Source organism: Dendropsophus ebraccatus, chromosome 7 (genome assembly GCF_027789765.1).
Source record: "Dendropsophus ebraccatus isolate aDenEbr1 chromosome 7, aDenEbr1.pat, whole genome shotgun sequence".
Taxonomy (NCBI): domain Eukaryota; kingdom Metazoa; phylum Chordata; class Amphibia; order Anura; family Hylidae; genus Dendropsophus; species Dendropsophus ebraccatus.
Window position 1 is genome coordinate 53,510,599 of NC_091460.1, and position 27,798 is coordinate 53,538,396.

The 27,798-nt window shown below is 43.7% G+C and overlaps 1 protein-coding gene across 1 annotated transcript in view; it reads right to left on the bottom strand.

Annotated features, from left to right (window-relative positions):
* Positions 1 to 27,798, bottom strand: part of ARAP2 (ArfGAP with RhoGAP domain, ankyrin repeat and PH domain 2) — a 250,653-nt gene that overhangs the window by 49,349 nt on the left and 173,506 nt on the right. Inside the window, exons 23-26 of the mRNA XM_069977501.1 lie at positions 16,300 to 16,447; positions 16,133 to 16,201; positions 6,061 to 6,141; positions 1,277 to 1,394 (exon numbers count right to left, since the gene is read on the bottom strand). Of these exons, the coding sequence (XP_069833602.1) occupies positions 1,277 to 1,394; positions 6,061 to 6,141; positions 16,133 to 16,201; positions 16,300 to 16,447 (416 nt within the window). The remainder of the gene's footprint in view (positions 1 to 1,276; positions 1,395 to 6,060; positions 6,142 to 16,132; positions 16,202 to 16,299; positions 16,448 to 27,798) is intronic.

Consider the following 27,798-nt stretch of genomic DNA (forward strand, 5'->3'; position numbering starts at 1 on the left):
AATAATCCCAATTACAAAGTTTCTTAAAATCGCCTGGACTGTTGATTTCTGCAAAAAAAAAATTCACGACAGTGACACTTTAAGGTTCATAAAAAGCCAAACCATCGACTCTTGAATCCTGCTGTCTACCTGCTCAGTAGAGAAGGTGGATACATCCCCAGGACCGACTTGAAAACATGGCTACAGCCATATGCCATAGACTGTCTCCATGTTTCCCAGGTGGCCCTCGGGATGTATCCACCTTCTTCCCGAGGCAGGCAGACAGCAGGATTCAAAAGCTGATGGTTCAGCTTTGTACAAACCTTAATGAAGCCTACTTTGCTCATCTCTATCTGTGACTATAGACTGAGCCTAACAAAAGGTATTGAAAAGCAGATTGCAAGAAAGAAAGAGAGTGTTTTTTCTGGGTAAGAAGTAATTTTTGGTCAGATGATTTACAAATATGTTACAGCTGACATATGCTATTCCATATGGGAAGTTGTTTGAAATCACAGTGACCATTTTAAATGCCCTTCCATATAAACAATGGGTGTCACAAATCAATTAGTCTCAAATGATTCAAGAGTTTAGACACAGTCGCTTTGTATTTATATCAACAATAGAATAAAGTCAAACATACAGCTATCATTTTATCACTTTTGTTAGCAGTAAATTGGGCTATATTCCAAGATTAAGATTTTCCTTATGTTTTAATCCATGATTTTGCTTCTTTGTGCAAAGAACTTTCAGCTGCTTTTCAGTGTTCTAACAATTAAACCCCACACTGATTTATAACATCCCACATCTTGAAATTCAATAGAATTGCAGTTTTAAAATAATCATCACTGGGATAATATAAATCTAATGGACAGTACAGAGACCTTTCTAGTGATCTTTTCACACCTAGGCCTGTAGCCATGACAAGGGGCATCCACTACGTCTGGAAGAAAGAAGGTTTCAACATTAACATAGATGCAGATTCTACTGTAAGAGCAGTGAGACTATGGAACTCTCTGCCACATGATGTTGTCATGGCTGATTCATTAAATAAATTCAAGGGAGGCCTGGATGCTTTTTTTAAAAAAAACATAAAATTACAAGTTATGACCTATAGATTTCTGGTGAAACATTGATCTAGTGATTATTTTGGAATTTTTCTCCCTTTGTTTGGGCAATTGGGATTGCTGTTCTCTGGATCAACACAGTGTAGGATCTGTTGGTTGAACTTGAAGGACTCTTATCCATGAATTCTGCTCATGAATTCTGATATTTATAACTATGTATATAAACCACATACCAAGTTCACCATTCTCGATTACTTCAAATATGGTCCAAAACGTTTCCTTTGATAAGCTAATGTTCCTAATGCCAGCTACACAAGTTGTGAGCTCTGCAGCTCCCATATTTGGCGATACCTGTAAAATCACAAAAATATGCACTAAGTTACATATTTCCGGAGCGAGTACTTCCAGTACTTATCAGCTGCTGTATGCCCTAGAGCAAATGGTATATTCTTTCCGGTCTGACTCTTTGCTGCCACGTATGTCCATGACAGGGACTGTCCAGACAGGAGCAAGCCCAGAGAGAAAACCTCTACTACCCTGGATGATAAAATTTTGCTTAGGATGAAGGTAAGAAAACTACCATCATCCTTTAAAGTGAAACTGTCACCCCCTATTTGCATTTTGACTGCTCACCACAGGTGTAAAGGGTAAACGTTAGAGCTTTCATTACTTATTTTATATCACACCTCATGGTGCTTGTTCTGGTAAAAAGTCGTTTTTATCACCTGTGGATTGGTATATGTGGGTGAGGCCTCGTGGCCTTTGTGCCACATCGCTCCGCTCCTAGCGCCACTTAACTCCGCCCCCATTCGTTATGTCATTGCCTCATAGGCCCCACCCCCTCTGCAGCTATTCGAAGGGCCAGCCTAAAGCTGTAGGCCCCACCCCCCTTGATTGTCCCACACCAATGGCCACTAAGGGGCGGGGCCTATGCAGCGATGACGTCACGGATGGGGGCAGGGATAAGTGGTGCTAGGGGTGGAGCGATGTGGCACAAAGGCCACGAGGCCCCGCCCACATATACCAATCCACAGGTGATAAAAACTACTTTTCACCAGAACAAGCATCATAAGGTGTAATATAAAATAAGTAATGCAAGCTGTAACATTTACCCTTTACACCTGTGGAGAGCAGTCAAAATGCAAATAGGGGGTGACAGTGTCACTTTAAGTTCCATGCACTATGGAAATTTAACAGCAGCTTAGAGTCTTCTAACCTTTTGTCAGTTTGCCTTTAAGTTGCAGTATCTTTTTTTTTTTTTTTTTTTTTTTTCATGGTCTCTACAGTCATGTCTTGACATTCACAGTAAACTTTGGCAATTTTTGTAGCATTTTTTTAAAATCTGCAGCAAATTGGTGTCATTGTGATTGACAGCACAGGAGAGCACATAGCTCTGAATGTCCCATCCTCACTTCCTGTATTTCATAAAAGCCCTGCAGTTGTAATAGATGAACATGTATTGACAACAGACAGTGGAGCTGAAACAGCATATTTTCTTAATCTTTCTTTAAGAACGTTCCAGAATACTAAGTTAGAATACTAAATGCTTGTAAAAACCAGGGATACATTTGTCCAGGGACACATTTTTTTTTATATGTGCTTTGAGGTGGTTAAAATAAAAAAGGGACGTAAAACTCCCCAACCCTGACAAATCAGCCATAATGAGCCATTGGAATGGCAGCTATGGAGGATAGTGGATATACCTTTTTATTTTTACATCACTCCCAGACATATCTATATCATAAAAATCAAAGTCTGTCTGTCTGTCTGTCCTTCTGTCTGTCTGTCTGTCCTCTATAGACTTCCAAACGCCTGAACCGTTTGACCCCAAATTTGGCACACAGATACATTGGGTGCCCGGGAAGGTTATTGCGAAGGTCCCGTCCCCGCCAGATGTACAGGAGGGGAGGGAGGGGGGAAGAGAGGCGCCCCATAGAGATGAATGGGGAAATCTCCTCACTGCAAACACAGGTGATATAATTAGCTGCAGCAGACACGGCAGTTGGAGCCTTAGCAACCAATAGGATTACTGCTTTCATTTTCACAGGGAGCAATGGTTGCTAGGGCAGCTGCCTCACAACATCCACAGAAATAACTGGTAGACCCCCTACTCCATCTATACAGTACATGTATATACAGGACCCCCTACTCCATCTATACAGTACATGTATATACAGGACCCCCTACTCCATCTATACAGTACATGTATACAGGACCCCCTACTCCATCTATATAGTACATGTATACAGGGCCCCCTACTCCATCTATACAGTACATGTATATACAGGACCCCCTACTCCATCCATAAAGTACATGTATATACAGGGCCCACTACTCCATCTATACAGTACATGTATATAAAGGACCCCCTACTCCATCTATACAGTACATGTATATACAGGGCACAACAAGTATACCAAACTGTGACTGGGTAACACTGCTACACCAGACCTGACCAATACCGCCATACTGTGCTGGATAACACTGTCATACCAGACCTGACCAATACCGCCATACTGTGACTGGATAACACTGCCAGACCTGACCAATACCGCCATACTGTGACTGGATAACACCTCCACACCAGACCTGACCAATACCGCCATACTGTGACTGGGTAACACCGCCACACCAGACCTGACCAATACCGCCATACTGTGACTGGATAACACTGCCACACCAGACCTGACCAATACCGCCATACTGTGACTGGATAACACTGTCATACCAGACCTGACCAATACCGCCATACTGTGACTGGATAACACTGTCATATAAGACCTGACCAATACCGCTATACTGTGAATGGATAACACCGCCACACCAGACCTGACCAATACCGCTATACTGTGCTGGATAACACTGTCATACCAGACCTGACCAATACCGCCATACTGTGACTGGATAACACTGCCATACCAGACCTGACCAATACCGCCATACTGTGCTGGATAACACTGTCATACCAGACCTGATCAATACCGCCATACTGTGACTGGATAACACTGCCATACCAGACCTGACCAATACCGGCAAACTGTGACTGGGTAACACCGCCACACCAGTCCTGACCAATACCACCATACTGTGACTGGATAACACCATCATATCAGACCTGACCAATACCGCCATACTGTGACTGGATAACACCGCTATACCAGACCTGACCAATACCACCATACCGTGACTGGATAACACCCCCATACCAGACATGACCAATACCGACACACTGTGACTGAATAACACTGCCATACGGGTAAATACAACCCTGCAGGTATACAGGACACTACAGGTATACAGGACCCCAAAACTATACACTACAAGTGCACGGGACCTCCACAAAACTATATACTACAGGTATACAGGACCCCAAACTTTACACTACAGGTATACAGGACCCCAAAACTATATATTACAGGTATACAGGACCTCCACCAACTATATACTTCAGGTATACAGGACCTCCACCAACTATATACTACAGGTATACAGGACCCCAAACTATACACTACAGGTATACAGGACCCCAAAACTATACACTACAGGTATACAGGAACTCCACCAACTATATACTACAGGTATATAGGACCCCAAACTATACACTACAGGTATACAGGACCTCAAAACCATACACTACAGGTATACAGGACCTACACCAACTCTATAATACAGGTATACAGCACCTTCACCAACTCTATACTACAAGTATACAGGACCCCAAATATACTACAGGTATACAGGAACTCCACCAGCTATATACTACAGGTATATAGGACCCCAAACTATACATTACAGGTATACAGGACCTCCACCAACTCTATACTATAGTTATACAGGACCCTCAAACTATTTACTACAGGTATACAGGACCCCCGAACTATATACTACAGGTATACAAGACCTCCACCAATTATACACTACAGGTATCCAGGACCCTCAAACTATAAACTACAGGTATACAAGACCTCCACCAACAATACATTACAGGTATACAGCACCAACTATATACTACAGGTATACAGGACCCCGAACTATACAGTACAGGTATACAGGACCTTCACCAACTGTACACTGTAGGTATACAGGACCTCCCTCAACTATACACTATAGGTATACAGCCCCCCCAACTATGCACTACAGATATGCGAGACCCCTAAAAACTATACATTGTGGGTATACAGAACCCCTCCAACTATGCACTACAGGTATACACTAATTCCACTGATTAACTCAGATGAAACAATACCTTTAGCTTGGCCTCCTGGGCACCTTAGAACAAATCTAATTAACACACTGACACTTTATACTCTGGCAGCGCCGGGTACATTTTCTAGTATATATATATATATATATATATATATATATATATATATATATATATATAGGCAATTAGGCATTTGGATTGGTAAGACAACCAGAGCTCTATGGTCAACGCGTCTACTACCTGAGAGGTAGTCCATAATGCTGCGGGCAGACTAGGACATGCCGTGTGATTTAGTTTCCAGGCTGTCGCCATCTACATTTCTGATTTTAAAAATTGAAACATAGAATGGAGGCACTAAGAAGAGCGGGACAGGTGTCTAAAAATTCAGTGAGGGGTGGTGAGCAAGACCAGGGGGCTTTTGAACCTTTTGTTCGTGGAGGGCATAGGTGGAATACCCCTTTAATTTAAAAATGTTATTCCCTTTAAAGTTGATGTCAGTATGCTTTCCTTAGGTTTTTCAATACCATATAGCATGGCATATGCTTTTATGCTAAAAGTGACCCTTTAAGCCACAATAGAGAGCAGAGCATTTCCATATTCAGGGCTATCCAAGACCAGAAAAACATAGCTGTTTTCTTCCAAAAACAGCACCACATTTGTCCTCACGTTATGCGTATATAACTTCAATTAAACTGGGCTGCAATTCCACACACAAACTGTGGACATAAGTGGTGCTGTTTCTGGAAGAAAGCAGCTATGTTTTTCTGATAATCCTTGATCACCTCTTAAATCATTGATCTCCATTTTTCTTACCCTTATAATAACACACATGTCAGGATCCTTTCTTCCTAAAAATACCTCAAGCAGCAAGTCTCCAGACTGTGGAATCTGAATCTGAAATACACAAGTATTCTTTACTGTTAGAGCAGTAAGACTTTGCCGCACAATGTTGTAATGGTTAAATTATTGAAAGTCTTAGAGGTCTGAATACCTTTCTTAAAGGGGTAGACCAGCGGAAATCTTTTTCTTTCAAGTCATCTGGTCTCTAAAAGTTATATTGACTTGTAATTTACTTCTATTTAAAAATCTTAAGTCCAGTACTTATCAGCTGCTGTATGTCCTGCAAGAAATTGTGTTTTCTCAATCTGACAAGGTACTGACATCTCTGTCCGAACCAGGAACTACCCAGGGCAGTCGCAAAACCCCATAGAAAACCTCTCCACCTCTGGACAGAGGTGGCAGCAGAGAGCACTGTGTCAGACTGAAAACAAAACACCACTTCCTGCAGGACCTACAGCAGCTGATAGGTATGGGAAGACTTAAGATTTTTAAATAGAAGAAAATTACAAATCTATATAACTTTTTGAAACCAGGTAATTTGAAAGAAAAAGATTATCGTTGGACAACCCCTTTAAAAGCAAAACATCATAAGTTATATGCAATAAATTACTGACCAGGGAATCGATGAGCTACACATTTATCTTGATTGTAATATTGCTATAGTTTTGCCCTAAATGATTGGTAAGAAATTATGGGAGCTTTAACCATTCTGTGGACCAACATTGTCAAATCTATATTAGGTTGTAATGGATGTATTTGTGTATTTTTAACCTATGTTACTATATGACTGTGTAATATTTATTAGTTTGTATGCACTTGTCAGAGCTGTAATATGCAGATCTATTAAAAGAGTTTGTGTACCCATTAGAATAAATCTGAAGATCTTACCACAATATAACACTCTGAAATGTGCTAATGTAACATTTTATCAAGTAACGTGTTGTTCTGCAGCTTTCAAAGCACATTGGCAACAGTACATGTACTGTATATTCAACTCGGGAGCTGCTGCTCTAGCTGCTGTATGCCTCTAGCTTTATCAGTTGCCATGACAGTTTGTATGCTAACAGGCTTACATTACTACTACCGTATACCAATGCTTAAGACTAATTCTCCTTTTTCCCTTCTAAATATACTAAAGAAATGGGGGGGGGGATTTATTAGGATATGCCCATCTGTACGCCAGGGAGATGGCGCAGATTCTTCCTTTCTGTCTGGCGTATGCCAGCGGCAAGGCGGGGAAGAGGCGTGGTACGACAGATTTATCATGATTTACGCCCGCTCATAGGTGTAAATCACACACTCGCTTATAGGCATAAATCATGATACAAATCTTCATGTGCAGGTGTAAATCTTCCCTGCAATGCCTAAGCCAGGTGCAGGGCTGTCTTAGTAAATTCAGCTAGAAAAAGGGGGCAGGGTTTTATTTACACATACGCCAGTCTTGATATATACCCCCTTCAGTTTTCTGCAATGGGTTATTATTAGGCAGTAACTTCAACAGAAATCTGAAATCATTTCCAGCACTCCCTAAGTTAGCCCACCTTACATCAGTGTTAGTCTTGCTGAAATCATGTAGAAATTACTATCTGAAAGACAATAATAAATAACGGCAGTAGAATGCACAGGTGTGGTAACCACACAGCGCAAGTGTGATAGTTTAAAGGGGTTGTTCAGTGAAAATCTTTTTCTTTCAAATCACAACTGGTGGTGTCACAACTGAAGTGTAAGTAACTCCCTCATGGCTCCCCTGCCCAGCCACAGTATCAGCAGAAAAGCCATCTTCACACTGACAGCTACAGCTGTCAGAATGGGAGCTGGAATAGCAGAGTTGAGAAGAGTGCAGAGCAGAGGAGCACAGTGCTGCCAGCCTGAAAATCCAATGACTGTGGAGGTGGCTGCCCTTCACCAAATGCTGGAAGTGAAAGCAGGCCATTAGCATGAGGAGGAGTAAGTTTGGCAGCTGAGAATACCCCTTTAAAAGGGATAGATGACTGCAGTTTGTGGTAGAATGGCTAGAGTGTTTGTTTACTCTGACCCTTGGTACCACCTTAAGCAGTCACAACAGATGTGAGTGGAGGGGCTATTAAATGGGGTAATGTAGAGAGCAAGCGAGCAGTGCTCTATTATTCTGGTCTGCTGCAGACCAGATACATGGAGTGCTGAACCGGGATCAGCGTCATTCTGACACTGAGCCCCGGCCCGGCTAGTGTGACAGATCTCCCCCTGCGATCGCGGGGTGGGGTGGGGGGGGGGGGTTGGTGTGGTCGGGGGTTAAAGTATACCTCTCGTTATAGCTTTCAAAGTCTAACACAACAGTAGATGTGAAACAGTAGAAATGAAGTTTGCCATTTACGTTCAATATTTTATTTATTTTTAGTTATCATAGAAAACACTGCACTTCCTGTCTTTAGTCTCTTTTTTCCCAAAAAAGTCTAAACGCAGGAAGTCATGTGTTTCTCAGGTCATCTACACACTCACAGAGAAGGCAGTCATGTAATTAACAAACACATTGAGCTGTGACACCCTGTACTGGGCAGACTTCATGTCTGTAGTCTCTTTTTTTAAACCATCAAACATGCTTTATATTACTACTCTTCATTTAGATTTTGAAAGTTATACAGACAGGTACACTTTAAGGAGTCACTTCATAACAGATAGCTTTACATAAACATGAAAACTTCAAAGCATGGAGGCAATCAGCTTACAAAATTCCAGCAAGTGGTACAAGTACATTACAGAATAATATTTTCTTCAACAAATGCTGTTGTAACAGTGTAAAAAATTGACAATCAGCCAATCATTCAATTTCCACCACAGACAGCAAAGGATGCTGGTGGACTAGCGGCATCAAATCATAGACTCTGGGGGGAGTGCTAGCCTCACCAGGAGCTCACTTGCTGATGGCCCTGTCTACCACAGGAAATGGGGCAGAGGAAACATCCTGACCTTGCCATGAAATGGTGGCAGCACTACTCCTGAACGACCCCTCTGTTAATTGCGGTCTCCTGGATTACTGATTACTGCCTGCCGTGGAGCTGGATCTTTAAAGGATCCAGTAAACAATCCCAGACTGGTTGGTGTTCACTTGCCCACTCTGTGTAACTGGGAGCTGAAACCTTCCTCCAATACAGTTAAGTTCACGACCCCCACAACTCTTACACTGGGACCACCTTGTGAAGCACCTTGGCTGCTGACACTAGCCTTACCTTGAAGGGACTGATGCTTGGACATATTGCTGGATTTCTTAATTTTAGAGGGACCAACATATTTTTTTTGTTTTGGATGGTGGATAGTGCCACTGATTTCTGCGCACCCACTGACTGATAATCAGGTCTGTGGAGTTGGAGTCGTAGTCGGAACTAGTTTTGGCTGGAGTCGGAGTCAGCGTCGGAAAAAATGTACTGACTCCAGCTTTAAAAAAAATCTTTTTAAAAATTGAGTTTTGATATGAATTTTATAAGTTATGCTACTCAATATATATTATGAGCAATATTCTAATAGGACACTGGTCCTATTAGATAAGGGTGGTCGGGTAATATATCAGTAATAGGACACTGGCCCTATTAGATAAGGGTGGTCAAGAAAAAGTTGTCGGTCACTATTTGGCAGTTTTATTCTGAGCTGGAAGAGTCCATTGTGTAGGGGGAGATCTGTGCTGTTCTCTTCTTGGATGCTGGATGACTGTATATGAGCAGCAGTGTAATATGAAGATATCCTGTGTAATATAGAGGAGGAGGAGAAGCCATAAGTAGTGTAGCAGTAACCTCTGTCCTCAATGTAGTTTTTTTTTCAGTGTTCTCTGGCTGCAACGGTGTGTATATGTGTATGCTATGGCTGCAGCAGGCTGTGTATGTTTGTGTATGTACTATAGCTGCAGCAGGCTGTTAGTGTGTGTGTGTGCTAGTGTGCTATGGCTTGACCCCACACTCACAGTGACCCCTCTAGATCACTATGTATGACTTCTCTATATCACTATGTGTGACCCACTCTATATCACTATGGCTGACCTCTATATTACAGGGACCTGACATTGTTAGCAGTGTTTCTGTGTGTATGGTGAATATTTCGTTAGAAACGTAGAAGATTGTCAGCAGGAAAAAAAAACACCTGCTCCATCTAGTCTAGTTGTGAGTAGTTCAGGACATGGAGGCTGTAGACGGAGTCAGCGTCGGAAAAAATGTACTGACTCCAGCTTTAAAAAAAATCTTAGAACAATTTAAAATTGAGTTTTGATATGAATTTTATAAGTTTTGCTACTCAATATATATTATGAGCAATATTCTAATAGGACACTGGTCCTATTAGATAAGGGTGGTCGGGTAATATATCAGTAATAGGACACTGGCCCTATTAGATAAGGGTGGTCAAGAAAAAGTTGTCGGTCACTATTTGGCAGTTTTATTCTGAGCTGGAAGAGTCCATTGTATAGGGGGAGATCTGTGCTGTTCTCTTCTTGGATGCTGGATGACTGTATATGAGCAGCAGTGTAATATGAAGATATCCTGTGTAATATAGAGGAGGAGGAGAAGCCATAAGTAGTGTAGCAGTAACCTCTGTCCTCAATGTAGTTTTTTTTTTCAGTGTTCTCTGGCTGCAACGGTGTGTATATGTGTATGCTATGGCTGCAGCAGGCTGTGTATGTTCGTGTATGTACTATAGCTGCAGCAGGCTGTTAGTGTGTGTATGTGCTAGTGTGCTATGGCTTGACCCCACACTCACAGTGACCCCTCTAGATCACTATGTATGACTTCTCTATATCACTATGTGTGACCCACTCTATATCACTATGGCTGACCTCTATATTACAGGGACCTGACATTGTTAGCAGTGTTTCTGTGTGTATGGTGAATATTTCGTTAGAAACGTAGAAGATTGTCAGCAGGAAAAAAAAACACCTGCTCCATCTAGTCTAGTTGTGAGTAGTTCAGGACATGGAGGCTGGAGACTGGCTGCATCCACTGCACACACAGGAGAAGCTGCTTTATATCTTTCCTTATTCCCTCAGAAGTTGCCACAGGATCATGTAGAACATTAGGTAGAAGCTGCTAAGCCAGTGTGATAAATAACTACCCTGGTATATGACTGGCCATTTATGAAGGAGCAGGAGTCGGAGTCGGTCCTGATAAAATTCAGGAGTCGGAGTCGGAGCTGGGCTTACCGACTCCACAGCCCTGCTGATAATAGTAACCCTTTTTACAGCACCCAGTGACTTTTTAGAATGGACACTGTCTTCACTGCTCCCAGTAACTTGTTAGAATTGACAGTGCCTTCACTGCTCCCATTAAAGTATTAGAATGGACACTGTGTTCACTGCTCCCAGTGTCTTGTTAGAATGGACATAGTATTAACTGCTCCCAGTGAATTTGTTTAATGCACACTGTCTTCACTGCTTCCAGTTACTTATTAGAATGGAAACTGTCTTCACTGCTCCCAGTCAGGGGTGGCCTTAGGGGTGTGCAGAGGGCGCAGCATCACTCCCAGACAGCTAGGGTGCGCTCCTGCTGACAAACAGCACACAACTTAGGAAACGGAAATTTGTAAGTTAGATGTTCTGTCTGCAGGAACGCCCCCCTCCCGCCCCCAGCTGGCCTTCCTCCTCCTCCCGCAGAGGTTTGTTTCTTTCCCCTCTCCTGCCTTCCTGACAGCGCCCTCAGGCCACATAGGCACTTGCCAGACCATCAGTACCTGGCAAATGAGGCCCTCTCAGCCCCCGGATGCTGCCTCTGGCCCGGGCTGGTTATCTCCTCTCTCCTCACACTCACATGCTGCACGGAGCTGCTGACGGCCCCTCCCCCTCTCCTGTTGTGTGTGAGGAGGGAGGAGGGGGAGTGATGGGGGCAGCTGGAGGCCTCCTACCAGGGACTGGACTATGAAAAGGAGCAGCAGTAACTCTGTCAGTGAGTGTCATCATCAATGTGTTGTCTGTCAGGCTGCTGAGTGCTGGTAGTATTTCCCAAACCCCCATTATACCCTGATAGCTGGTGTGTGTTACATGACTACAACCCCCATCATACCCTGGTAGCTGGTGTTTTACATGACTACAATCCCCATCATACCCTGGTAGCTGGTGTGTGTTGCATGACTACAACCCCCATCATCCCCTAATAGCTGCAGTGTTACATGACTACAACCCCCATCATACCCTGGAAGCTGAAGTGTTACATGACTACAACCCCATCATCCCCTGATAGCTGCAGTGTTACATGACCACAACCCCCATCATACCCTGGAAGCCAAAGTGTTACATGACTACAACCACTATCATCCCCTGATAGCTGCAGTGTTACATGTTTACAACACCCATCATACCCTGGTAATTGAAGTGCTATATGACCACAACTCCGTCACCCCCCCCCCCCGATAGCTGGTGTGTGATACATTACCACAACCCCCATCATACCTTCATAGCTGCAGTGTTACATGCCCACAACTCCCATCATACCTTCATAGCTGCAGTGTTACATGACCACAACCCCCATCATCCCCTAAAAGCTGTAGTGTTATATGACTACAACCCCCATCAACCCCCCCCCCCCGATAGCTGGTGTGTGTTACATGACCACAACCCCCATAATACCCTCATAGCTGCAGTGTTACATGACCACAGCCCCCATCATACCCTCATAGCTGCAGTGTTACATGACCACAACCCCCATCATACCCTCATAGCTGCAGTGTTACATGACCACAACCCCCATCATTCCCTCATAGCTGCAGTGTTACATGACCACAACCCCCATCATCCCCTCATAGCTGCAGTGTTAAATGACTACAACCCCCATCATCCCCTGAAAGCTGCAGTGTTACATGAACACAACCCCCACCATCCCCTGATAGGGTATGATGTAGAAAATAATAGCGAGACAGCACTCACCGGATTCAGCAGGATGCTGTTTATTTGCAAAAATCCCTGAATACAAATACAATGGCATACAAGGTAGCCTTGCAAATAAACAGTATCCAGCTGAATCCGGTGAGTGCCGTCTTGCTATTATTTTCTACATTGTATTCTTGTAAGTACCTCTCATGGACTGAGCACCGCTGTGTGTCACTGTAATACCACCATTTACCTGCATGAGCTCCCTGTGCCCCAGCGTCTGTATGCTTGGCTGGATGACTGGCGAGGATAAGTAGTGTCAGGATTTGCTACTATTACTGTTTTTTTGTACCCTGATAGGGTATGATGGGGTTATGGACATGCAACAATGCAGCTAAGAGTGGGCGGTAGGTTTTGGTGGTGGGGGTGGCACCAAAAAAAGTTTCGCACAGGGCCCTGTGTACCCTAAGGCCGGCCCTGCTCCCAGTGACTTATTAGAATGGACACTACCTTTACTGCTCCCTGTGGCTTGGTACAATGGACACTGTCTTTAGTGCTCCAAGTGAGTTAGTAGAATGGACACCCTGTTCACTGCTCCCAGAGACTTTTCAGAAAGGACATTGTGTTCACAGCTCCCGGTGCCTTATTAGAATGGACATTGTCTTCACTGCTCCTAGTGACCTATTAGAATGTACACTGTCTTCACTGCTCCCAGTGACTTTGTGTAATGAACACCCATCACCAAGTTATTTGGTGTAATGCTCACTCAGCACCCAGTATCTTGGTATAATGCACAACCAGCACCCAGTTACTTGGTATATAGGACACTGGCTTGACAGCTCACACAGAAAACCACCCACAATCCACCCTCCTATCTGCTCCTCTCCTCTCTGTCCCTATCTCTGTCTATTTCTGTCTGTTCTAAATGCCTGCTGAAACTTACTTTCCACTGTACACACAGCCGACTGCCCGCCTCCACAAAGCTAATGCCAAGGGGGCATTCCCCAGCATGGTAAATTCAGCCTATGTCCTCTTATATATTGCCTCTGTACTCAGTTGCATCTGCCTACCCCATTTGACCCACAGTCATTAGAGGATATTTGCTGGACTTGCCTGTACTTTTACCACACTTAGGAAAGCCCTCTGAGCCTCATTTACATACTGCATTAACAAAAAGGTGCTGAAAAGGACTACAAAGGGGGGAAAAAAAACCTCATTCAGCTTTTGGCTTTTTTAAACCCCTCTTTTTCTGCTGAGAGATTAGTTTTAAACTTAGGAGATGCTGAGATGCTGTCCCCCAGAGGTGGCAACAGAGAGCAACCAAATGTGTGCATGAAATCTCTGGTTAAAGGGGTGCTCCAGTGAAAATCTTTTTCATTCAAATCAAAAGGTTTCAGAAAGTTATATAGATTTGTAATTTACTTCTATTTAAGAATCTCAAGTCTTCCCATACGTATCAGTTGCTGTATGTCTTGCAGGAATTGTTGTTTTCTCTTAAGTGTGACATAGTGCTCTCTACAGACATCTCTGTCCAAGAAAGTAACTGTCCAGAGAGATTTTCTGAGGGGATTTGCTGTGTGTGTGTAAGGGATACATTTATTAAAGTGAATAAAAAGAATAAAAGATAACCATTCAAGGTGTCATTAGTGTAAGTAAAGCAGAATGTAGCTATTTTTGTATAGGCTGTATGTACAGTATATGGGGATATAGCTAGCATAAATAAGCAAGGACTCCAGGGAAGTCGATACTTCATACATATGTTAGTCTAATGTAGCAAAAAAAGCTTTATTCTTCTATAAAATCTTACAAATAATATGAAATGAAATAAAATAAATTAACCATCCATAAATCTTCATAAAATATACCACAGGGCCCTTGAGGTATAACACTGTAATAGATACTAAAAAAGCATACAAAGAAATCCTGATAAATAAAACTCACATAAGAGTATAACTCTCAGTGTCTTTCTATTCATCAAACAATGGTCGTAGCCTTAATCATACGTCTTGTGGTGTGTAGATAGACTATCATAGGTGACGGAGTAGTGGTCCAGTTGCCCTGTATCTGTGAGCCGTTCACAAAAGTTGTCACTGTGCCAGAGATGTAACCAAAATGTATCCAAATCACTCAATATGTTGCAATGCTCAGTGCCAGTGAGCCATTAGTCACTACATACAGTACAGACAGTTCCTGACATGAACAGCAGAGAGTACTGTTTCAGAGTATGTGCTCACTATGGAATCCCGGCGTATTACCTGTCACGGATTCCGCGGCTCGAACCTTCGGGCGGACGGTAGGATCTGCCAAAAGATAGAATAAAGCCTTTGGGACCAGCGTCCGTGAGCAGCTGCGAGATGCAGAATGCGTGGCAGGTGATATGCCAGGATTCCGTAGTGTGCACATACTCTGAGACTGGAAACAATACACTACTTCCTGCACTACATGCAGCAGCTGATAAGTGCTGGAAGACTTGAGTTTTTTTTTTTTAAATAAAAGTAAACTACAAATCTATATAACTTTCTGACACCAGTTGATTTGAAAGAAAATTATTTTTACTGGGTAACCCGTTTAACTAATCTGCAAACACGTAGAAAAGGACAAAATGTGCAAAAAAAAAAAAAAAAAAAAGAAAACGGTATACATTTTAGAATTCTAGAGAAACAGTGATTAATTGGCAATTAATTTTTTGACAGACCCAGTCACAGAAAGACCCCCCCCCCCTCTTTTTTTTCTGAACTTTTTGGTGACTGGAATAGTGCTGCATCCTATACCATTCTTGCTATAAAAGTTATTCCAGACATTCAGACGAAACCCTTGACCTTAGCTGTAAACAGGGCTTCAGTCGACTTAACATGCTCAGCAGCAGTACTCACTCATGCAGAGAAGCTGCAGGTAAATGAAATTCTATACAAGTATCTCATTGAGCCAGGTTAACACGAACAACAGGTACTCCTAAAATGATTTTGTGAATCAGCTAGGAAGTTTCCTGACACAGATGAGTGACACTACTAAGGATGTAAACAAATGGACTAGTGACCCCTGAACTCTCGTCAAATAGCTCTTTATAACACAAGATATATGACACATACAGATAGTATACATGCTTTTCTAGTTTCACCAAATTATTGGAAGATGTATCTACTATTAACATTCACAACGATACATTTTAGAATTTCACTGCATCCCATGGCACCTTTTTATGTAATGGAAAAAGGAACGGTATATCACCTGGGTGTCGTTCCATTTGGTAATAAAGCGGTTTTCAATATCCATTTGCTGCAGTTGTTCCTGACTAACCTATTAAAAATAAACACAGAAGTATTACTAACCACATTTTTCTAAGCATTATAAACATAAAAAAGTAAAAAATAAATAAATAATAAAAATAATTTTACATCAAAAATCCCAGCAAATAGATGGATCAGCTCCTCTACAACACGGGCTTCTGCATCGTGCTGTCCACTGGTTTGAAAGAGACAAGGAGCGAAAGCTTTGGCCAAAGTGTTTGTATCAAGATGATTGACATCGGAACATTTCTGTATTCTGTTAAAAGAGAGGGAAAAAAAGACATGGTTGTGAATTGGCAAAGTAGATTATTTAGTAGTTTGGAAAACGGAGTGGTCCTTGAAACTCTATCTTCTTATGATAAACAACCAAAATACTTATCATTTCTATAATATAATTCTAATCATAGAGAAACAGGTGGCTACATGAGTTTACCCTACTCCTATGGGTAAATTCCCCAGTCTACCTGGACTATGATGGACTTGTCATAGTAAGATGTCAAAAATTTTGATTAAAAAAAAAAAAACAATCAATTTTTGGCTTGTTGACTTTATTAGCACTGGTTTAAACAAGAGATGAGCAAACTTACAGTAGGTTTGGCTGAACCTGATCACTCATCTGTTAAATCCTGCTGCATGGAAAAGATGGATGCAGTCTTAGAGCTGCCTGGAAAACATGGATATAGCCCAAGGAGACCTATGGTTGTATTCATGTTTTCCATGCAGCCCTAGGGATGCAATCATCTTTTCAAGGCAGCAGGATTCAACAGCTAAGAGTTCAGGTTCAAGTTTGGAAGATCTTACTGTAAGTTCATTCATCTCTGGCTAAGACCATACTATAATCCATAACATCATTTGTTAAAGGGGTTGGTCACTTTGTAGTAAAATTGTTCAGTGTACAGTATTAGTAAGTGTACTCACTGTATATACTGACAGCAGCTCCCTGTGTACCTCATAGAGCTAAAATCAGACTCCTCTTACCCAGGCTGTGGTGCCCTGCTCTGTTTTGTTTCCGTCCATAAAATGGCCGACATGGAGGAGCATGTGACCCTGCCCCGCCCCCCAGTGTCCACCATAGACATATACAGACTTAGTGATGGACACTGGGGGGCGGGGCATGGTCACATGCTCCTCCATGTCAACCATCTCATAGAAAGAAACACCACAGAGCAGGGCAGCACAGCCTGGAGGAGGGGAGTCTGATTTTAGCTCTATGAGGTACACAGGGAGCTGCTGTCAGTATATACAGTGAGTACATTTACTAGAACTGTACGCTGAGCAATTTTACTATAAAGTGGCCGACCCCTGTAAGTTTAAAGGGAATCTGCCAACATGAAGTTAGTATAGCTGACAGAAAGATAACATACCTTAAGTGATACCTGTCATTTATTTGAACATCATATATTTCTTCCAAATCTAAGTGTTATAGAGGCTGTGCTGAGCTGCAGCATGCACATCTCCACCTTCCTGCAACTGTTCCAGGGCCGCTTTAACCTGGGTGCATATGGTGCACGTGCACCGGGCCCCCTGGTTCAGATCACGTGACAGGGGCCCCCCGGTTGAGTTACCGCAAATTTTTACCCCCCAACCACCGAATTAGCTGCCTGCGGCCTGTAGTGATCTCCCTGAATTTTACCACCTCCCCACCGGAGGCCCTGGGACGCGTGACTGCGTGTGACGTCACCCGTCACCTGATTGGTTGTACAGCGCCTGCTTGCATGTACAGCCTGCCCCCAGGTACCGCCGCGGCGCACGCATCCAATGAACAGGTGCCGGATGATGTCACTGTGTGCGTTGCGGGCGGCCGCAGTGGTGCCCAGCTCCCGCCCAGCCTCTCTCCTGCCTCCAGATGATCTTGGCATCTTCTTCAGCTTTGCCTCCTGGACCCGCATGACCTGGACTGCTGCATACAGACGGCTGAGTGAGCGGTGTCGTGACGTTGACAGCTGATGATCACCCCCAGAGGGCTCCCCAGTGACATGTGTGACAGGTACCGGCCCCACTCCCCGGGCTCCCTCCTCACTGCTCCCATGCTGCTGTAGGCATTGGTATAGTGGGCACTGTGCAGACAGTGCAGTCGCAGTCTACTCCTGGTCATGGGTCTGTCCTCATTTACTGCACTGTTGCCACAACCTGTAGTGCCTGGTGGTGGTGGGGTGGTAAGGTGAGGCAGTGTGTGTGTGTGTGTGTGTGGGTGGGGGGGTCAGGGGGTAGTGTGTGTGTGTGTGTGTGTGTGTGTATGTGTAAGGAGGGAGTGTCAGGTGGGGTAGTGTGGGGGGGTCAGGTGGGGTAGTGTGTGTGCGTGTGAGAGGGGGCTCAGTTGGGATAGTGTGTGTGTGTGGGGTTCAGGTGGGGTAGTGTGTAAGGGGGGGTCAGGTTGGGTAGTGTGTGTGTAGGGGGGGTGTCAGGTGGGGTAGTGTGTGTGGGGGGGTCGTGTCAGGTGGGGTAGTGTGTAAGGGGGGTGTCAGGTGGGGTAGTGTGTGTGGGGGGGTCAGGTGGGGTAGTGTGAGTGTGTGGGGGGTCAGGTGGGGAAGTGTGTGTGGGGGGTCAGGTGGGGTAGTGTGTGTGTGGGGGGTAAGGTCTGGTAGTATGTCTGTGGGGGGGGGGGGGCAGGTGGGGTAGTTTGTGCGTGGGGGGTGTCAGCTTAATTCCAGACAGAGGGGGGAACTTTATTACTATGGTGGGTACAGCAGGCACATTGTTACTATATAGAGGGCACAGCGGGGGCTTCTATTGCTATATGGGCTTACAGAAGGGGGCATTATTACTATATGGAGGGCACAGCAGGGGACATTATATTTATATGAAGTTACAGCAAGAGGCATTATTACTTTATGGGGGCACAGCTGGGGCATTATTACTATATGGGAGTATGACGGGATTCGACATACAGGGGGCAACCCACTTACCTACCCAATTAAATGCCCATGACCAAACAGTGGAGTTTCTACTGTATGGGAGCCTATAGGAGTGGAAAAAGAAAAGAAGTTGCTAGGAATGTGCGGACCCTAATATGTTTGTCTGGCAGGTTATGAAGAAATGAATTGTAGCTGGAAGAAATCATCATGGTGGCCCGGGCCGGATGGAAAGGAAAAGGGAAAGAGAACATCTCAGATCAAAGAAGACGTCACCTGTGAGTCACTGAATGAGGTTTTTGCATTTTTTATAATGTTTTCTGGTTGGAGTTCCCCAGAGGCCACTGACACACTAACTTACAGACTACTAGGAGGAGGACTGGGGGGATACTGACACACTAACTTACAGACTACTAGGAGAAGGACTGGGGGGACACTGACACACTAACTTACAGACTACTAGGAGGAGGACTGGGGGGACACTGACACACTAACTTACAGACTTCTAGGAGGAGGACTGGGGGGCACTGACACACTAACTTACAGACTACTAGGAGGAGGACTGGGGGGACACTGACACACTAACTTACAGACTACTAGGAGGAGGACTGGGGGGACACTGACACACTAACTTACAGACTACTAGGAGGAGTACTGGGGGGCACTGACACACTAACTTACAGACTACTAGGAGGAGGACTGGGGGGGCACTGACACACTAACTTACAGACTACTAGGAGGAGGACTGGGGGGGACACTGACACACTAACTTACAGACTACTAGGAGGAGGACTGGGGGGACACTGACACACTAACTTACAGACTACTAGGAGGAGGACTGGGGGGACACTGACACACTAACTTACAGACTACTAGGAGGAGGACTGGGGGGACACTGACACACTAACTTACAGACTACTAGGAGGAGGACTGGGGGGACACTGACACACTAACTTACAGACTACTAGGAGGAGGACTGGGGGGACATAGGAGCTTACAGACTAGGAGGACTGGGGGGGACATAGGAGCTTACAGACTAGGAGGAGGACTGGGGGACACAGGAGCTAGTCTGTAAGCTCCTGTGTCCCCCAGTCCACCTCCTAGTCTGTAAGCTCCTGTGTCCCCCAGTCCACCTCCTAGTCTGTAAGCTCCTGTGTCCCCCAGTCCACCTCCTAGTCTGTAAGCTCCTGTGTCCCCCAGTCCTCCTCCTTGTCTGTAAGCTCCTGTGTCCCCCCCAGCCCTCCTAGTCTGTAAACCCCTGTGTCCCCCAGTCCACCTCCTAGTCTGTAAGCTCCTGTGTCCCCCAGTCCACCTCCTAGTCTGTAAGCTCCTGTGTCCCCCCAGTCCTCCTAGTCTGTAAGCTCCTATGTCCCCCCGAGTCCTCCTAGTCTGTAAGCTCCTATGTCCCCCAGTCCTCTTAGTCTGTAAGCTCCTGGGTCCCCCAGTCCACCTCCTAGTCTGTAAGCTCCTGTGTCCCCCAGTCCACCTCCTAGCATGTAAGCTCCTGTGTCCCCTAGTCCACCTCCTAGTCTGTAAGCTCCTGTGTCCCCCAGTCCACCTCCTAGTCTGTAAGCTCCTGTGTCCCTCAGTCCATCTCCTAGTCTGTAAGCTCCTGTGTCCCCCCAGTCCTCCTCCTAGTCTGTAAACTCCTGTGTCCCCCCCAGTCCTCCTTCTAGTCTGTAAGCTCATGTGTCCCCCCCCCCCCCCCCCAGCCCTCCTAGTCTGTAAGCTCCTGTGTACCCCCAGCCCTCCTAGTCTGTAAGCTCCTGGGTCCCCCCAGTCCTCCTGCTAGTCTGTAAGCTCTTGTGTCCCCCCAGTCCTCCTCCTCCTACAGAATAGGAGGAGGACTGGGGGGACACAAGAGCTTACACACTCATACTCCCGGGAGGTTTCCCTATTAGTTCACCAATCCCTACAGTGGGAACCTGTCATAGTTAGAAACTGTTCCAGTGGTGATATTAGGTCTGTACGTGCCCCCACTAGCTTTACTCTCAATTATTCATAAAGATTTAGGGGTTATGTTGTAATGCCTAAGACTCTGTGCATGGATGTGCCTTCATCATTAAAATGTGCCTTGCTTGGAATGTCCTACATGCCCTGCCGTTCTCATACCGACTTTCTTCCCTATGTTGATGACTTGTTGTTGTTTCTGTTATGCTTATAACTTGCGTCTTGAAGTATATGATTCTGTGTAATGTTTTATTTTGTACATGTCTATTTGTAAGATATAAAACACATTCTCAATAAAATGAGTTAAAAAAAAAAAAAAAGATTTAGGGGTATTGTACCTGACATAGAAATGCCCCCTAACCTTACTCCTTTTTTATAACTTGTGATAAAACCTGATGCACTTAGTATAATGCCCTGAGTATATCACCGGTGATAATACCTGATAAATATAATTCAGTTAACCTTTATAAGGAAAGGGGGCCCAGTCTTGAGGTCTGTGCACTGGGCCCACCTGTGTATTAAAACGGGCCTGAACTGTTCCTGCCCTGCTCAAATAAGGTACAAGGTTCAGTGCTGAATGCCAAATCCTGTATATAAATTATGCGAGGCAGGTAGGTGTGGGGGAGGGTGGGGATGTGCTACAGCTCAGCATGCCTCTCTGATACGTGAACTTCACTGGGAAACATTATTGTATGGCTTTGCAAAGAGCCATAGGATAAGAGACAATTACCATTTGCATTATCTCCTATCTGCCCATGTGCATGTGTAGTTTTTGTTTGCTCAGTTCTTGTTCATAATGGGCTCCAAATCTAAGTTTCAAACTAACCAATCACTATGGGGGACACTTATTAAGTCCGACGTTTTTTACACCGGACTTAAAAATGTCCCCGCATCACCGGCACTACGGGGATTTATGTAGAGGCGGACTGCCTCTACATAAATCCGGTGAGCTCCGGTGCGCACGGCCGAAAACCTACGCCAGCTGAGGACTGGAGTAGGTTTTCGGCGTATCTTTTGGCGGAACGAATGGTGAATCGCGCGGACTCTGACCCTCTGATCCTCCGTTCCGCCCCCTTCACACCCCCTCCCCGTCCCCAGCGTAGCCGGCGGAAAGTGACGATTTGCAAATATTTTATTGGCAAATCGCCCATTTGCAAATAAAATCATGCGCAATTCGGCACTTTCCGCCGAAAAAAAAATGTACGCCCGTTGATACATGTCCCCCTATGTGTTTTTGTGGTATGGCCCTCACTGCCAAGGCTGATGAATTTTCATTGCCATTCTCTTACATCTAATAAACATCTTTATTATGCTGCGTTTACACGGAACAATAATTCGCTCGATCATACGATACAAGATTTCGAAGTAGCGATTTTTTAAAATAACGATCAGTGTTTAGATGGAACGATATATCGTATGGAAAATTAGTTTTGCATATCTCACACATAGGTAAAATTGGTGAACGACTGTTTACACAGAACAATCTGCAAATTTTTTGGCAACGACGATTTAAGAACATGTTCAAAGATCAAAATGAACGATTTCTTGTTTGCCGTTCGATCGTTCGCTGCGTTTACACGTATGATTATCGTTCGAATTCGATTGTTATTGTGCAAATTCGCATGATAATGATTCTGTGTAAACCCAGCATTAGTTAATTGAATCAAAGTTAAACCTAGTTCCATGTGATTGCCCATGACTGTACTTTAGATTTATTAGGGGAATGTATCAGCTTACAGTTTTCCCTTGGAAATAAAACATATACTGGAACAAATAATTATTAAAGAGTTTGTCTGGGAAAAACTTAAACTTTTCCTACAGCCTTCCCCTAACATAACATGGCATAGCACGGTTTATTGTGTTATGCCAGGAGGAGGCTGTAGGCAAAGTTTAAGTTTTCCATGGACAAACTCTTTAATGGTTTTTCTTTACATGAGTGAAGGGATAGACATCTTGCCAACGTTGCAACAGAGCTTTGCTTTACAATAGCAACCTGAACATAAGTTTAGAAAGAGACATATTCCAGTAGGAGAGTCATGTGAGTATGTTTTATGACATGTGCATAGGTCACTGTGACCGGAGCTGGATGACGGAGGGGCTGAGTTATAACCTATAGTTAATTGTGTGATTGTGTTATTTTCTACCATCATTTAAAATAGAGGCTCTACCAGTGGTATGGAGTCTTATAGGCCCTGGGGAAAAAGGTGAATGAAACTCTTCTCTCCCAGTTATTTCCACATTGAGTAGCTTTGTCTTTTGCTGGACTCAGATACTGATGGAGGCTCTAAGATATAGTGCTGTCATTGCACCATATGTGCTGGATAGGAGTCCCCAGCTGCTCTAGAACTCTTACAGATTGCAGGCCAGCACAGCCTGTGGCCTACAAGCGCAAGTGACAGAGCAGAAAGCCATAACTCTCTGTATTCCAAAGACAGAGATGCAGTAATAAACAGTGCTTGCCTAGGCATCTGGGTCACTTCCCTTAGATTTCTGGATGGTTCCCCCTTCAAGGCTGGGCCAGGTTGCAGTTGGGTGCTATGTTTTACTGTAGTTAAAGAAGTGGTGGGGACACAATTACAAAGTTATACTTACCCATCCCACTTTCTCCTGCAGTGCATTGCCACCATTGACGGTCACCGGATGGTCTCCTGTATCTACCAGTGCTGTGACAACACCACCTCGCTCAGAAATGCCTGCTCAGCCAGTCAATGACTGAAGCAGGAAACTTCTGCAGTCCCTGACTGGCTAAGCGGGTAGTTCCTGTGCTGTAGTGAAGACACAGGCACCTGGGAGATTTAGGAAACTGGAGGGTGAAAATGAGCAGTGCCGCTGTGACTACAGGAGTACTTGAACAGGTAAGCATAACTTAAAGTATTTTGTCCCCACTACCCCCTTCCCTCTCTTTTTTTACATTTGCCTGCAGTATCCATTAATTGTCCTCTACTGATTAAATGACCCCTGATCTTTCCCAGTGTATCCAGCACAACGCCATTGTCAAAAAAGCAATATTTCAGGAGTTTTTGTAATATAGACAGCAAAACGTTAAACCATAGCATAAATGTTTTATGTTGAACATAACTGAATCTACAGTATGCTTACGTATAAATTAATTTAAATCTGTCCACACACTTTTATTTGTCACATAACATAAGCATTGGGGCACTATGCAATTTGTTATGGAGTCTAAAATGAGTGTCAAAGGTATTGCAGATTAATGGTATCTCAGTTCTACTGCACTAAATATATGTACTTGCAATGTATAACATTTTACTGCATTTTAATATAAAATATTAATAAACTCATTATTTCCCCAAAGAAAGAATTTGCTAGAATTCTGCTTCACATTAGCATTATTCCACTTAATGTTTGTACTTATTTTTTAGTTAGAATGGATACTGATTCTCTAGGAGAACAATTTCCTGTGAAAATGTCAAGAAAGAGTCTGGAAGAGTAATCCCGAGAGTCAATGTTTACTTATGGATTTTGCTGATCTACATTACCTCACCCTTTAACAGAACATCGGTATCTAGAGTACCATTATGTTGCTGTGGAAGCAGCGAAGATAGCATTTTGCAGAGGTAATGTACAGCTGAGTACACCAGCACATTTATTTCCAGTCTGAACATGTATGATTTTTCGTTATCCTCATTTTCATTCTATGGGCATTGCACTTTTTGTAATCTGCTTTGGAAATCACAGCAGGCACATTTCTAAATCAATAGGACAAAACTGACATTTGGAGGAAGATATTAAAATATTTTCTGTGGTTTAATTCCTCTTTAAAAATGACACTAATCTAATTTTTAGTCGGTACTAAGCCTTTTGCATTTTTCCCAGGTCCTCTTTTTACTTCCTATACCCTCTATCCTTCAAGACTGCACACATACAGCATGTGCCCCCTTTAACCCCTTAAGGACCGGGCCTGAAATGGCCTTAAGGACCGGAGCAAATTTTATGAATATGACCTGTGTCACATTATCCATTAATAACTTCGGCATGCTTTTACCTATCCGGCTGATTCTTTATGAAAAAAACCAAAATAACTTGAAAAATTGTGAAAAAATGCATTTTTCATACTTTAAAACTTTTCTGCTTATACAGAAAATGGTTATACCACATAAATTATATATTTAATAGCATTAGCAGCATGTCTACTTTATGTTGGCGGCATTTATTAAACTATATTTCATTTTTGTTAGACAATAGAAAGCGTAAAACATTAGCAGCAAATTTCCAAATTTTCAGTAAAATTTCAAAATCAGATATTTTTAGGGACCTGTTCAGGTTCATAGCCTAAGTGTATTTGAGGGGACTGTATGTTAGAAAGCCCCACAAAGCACCCCATTTCAGAAACTGCACCCACTAAACTCTGCAAAAGCACATCCAGAAAGTTTTTTAACCCTTTAGGGGAGTCACAGAAATAAAAGCTAAGTGTGTAAGAAATTTGAAAATTTTAATTTTCTGTGCAGAGATTTTATTGTAATCCAATATTTTTCATAATTATAAACCTATTACCAGAGAAAAGCACCCCAATATTTATTGCCCCATTTCTGCAGTTTATAGAAATACCCCATATGTGGCCCTATTGCGCTATTTGACGCAACGGCAAGCCTCAGATATAAAGGAGCGCCAAGGGAATTTATATGGCTCCGTTATATTTGGTCATTTCTGACTGTACCACTCCAGGTTGGCAGAGGCTCTGGGGTGCCAAAACCTAGAAAACACCCCTCAAGGGACACCATTTAGAAAACTACACCCTTCAAGGAATGTAACAAGGGGTGCAGTGAGCAACTGGACCCCACAGGTGCTTCACAGATTTTCCAAACAATATGGCGTGGAAAAAGACAAAAGTATTTTTTACACTAAAATGTTGTTCTAGCCTTCAATTTTTCATTTTCACAAAGGGATAAAAGGGAAAAAAAAAAACACAAAACATGTAACGCAGTTTCTCCCGAGTACGGAAATACCCCACATGTGGACATAAAGTGTGAAGCGGGTGCATGACGAGCCTCCAAAGGGAAGGAGCACCAATTGGCTTTTGGAAGCTGGATTTCACTGGAATGGATTTCAAGGGCCATGTCGCATTTACAAAGCCCTTGTGCTGCCAAAACACTGGAAACCCCCCACAATTGAACCCATTCTGGAAACTATACCCCTCAAGGAATCTAACAAGGGGTGCAGTGAGCATATGGACCACACTGGTGACGGGCACAAATGTGGAAAAATGTGACGTGAAAGTGAAAATTTTCATTTTTTCACTTTCACGACACAAATGTGCCTGTCATCAAGGGGTTCATATCCTCATTGCACCCCTTGTTAGATTCCTTGAGGGGTGTAGTTTCCAGAATGGGGTCACTTGTGGGGGGTTTCCAGTGTTTTGGCAGCATGAGGGCTCTGTAAATGCGACATGGCGTTCATCATCCATTCTAGCCAAATCCAACCTCCAAAGTCCAAATGGCGCTCCTTCCCTTCAGAGGCTTCCCCTACGCCCACATGGCGCTTTATGTCCACATGTGGGGTATTTATGGATTCGGGGGAAATTGCTCTACACATTGTGTTTTTTTTCTCTTTTAACCCCTTGTGAAAATTATAAATTCAAGGCTAGACCAACATTATAGTGTAAAAAATGTAATATTTCATGTTCACGCCATATTGTTCCACATTTGTGCCCATCACCAGTGGGGTCCATATGCTCACTATACCCCCCTTGTTACATTCCCTGAGGGGTGTAGTTTCCATAATGTGGTCACTTGTGGGGGGTTTCAACTGTCTTGACAACACAGGGGCCTTTTAAATGCAACATGGCCCCTCGAAATCCATTCCAGCCAAATCCAGCCTCAAAAAACCAAATGGCGCTCCTTCCCTTTGGAGGCTTACCCTGCACCCGCATGGCGCTTTATGTCCACATGTGGAGTATTTCCGTACTCAGATGAAATTGCTCTACACATTTTTTTTTTCTTTTAACCCCTTGTGAAAATGAAAAAAATCAAGACAAGATCAATGATTTAGAGTAAAAATTTTAAAAAAATTACACTAAATGTTGGTCTAGCCTTGATTTTTTTCCATTCCCACAAGGGGTTAAAAAAGAAAATAAACGCAAAACGTGTAGGGTAATTTCCCCTGAGTACAAAAATACCCATTATGTGGACATAATGTGCCATATGGGCACAGGGCAAGCCACTAAAGGGACAGAGCGCCATTTAGAAGCTGGAATAGAGGATCGAGGCCATGTCGCAATTACAAAGCTCCTGTGCTGCCAGGACAGTAGAAACCCCCCACAAGTGACCCCATTCTGGAAATGACACCCCATAAGGAATCTAACAAGGGTTGCAGTGAGCATATGGACCCCGCTGGTAACAGGCACATATGTAGAATATGTGGTGTGAAAATAAAAAATACCATTTGGCCGTCACCAGGGCACCCTATCCCCGCTGCCCCCCTTGTTAGATTCCTTATGGGGTGTCATTTCCAGAATGGGGTCACTTGTGGGGGTTTTCTACTGTCCTGGCCGCACAGAGGCTTTGTAATTGCATCATGGCAAGCCTCTAATGGGAATGGCGGCCATACCTATTTAGCTGGGGAAAAGGGACAATTTTAATTTATTTGGGGGTATTAGGCCAATTATTAGTTTATAAGGCTGAAAATGACAGGTGTCCATCAAATTCAACCTGTGTTGATCCAGAGGAAGGCAAAAAACCCTTGTGAGGCAGACGACAGTAGCCTCATCACAGGGGAAAAATTCCTTCCCGACTCCATAATGGCAATCAGAATAATCCCTGGATCAACGTGACCCCTGAAATAGGAA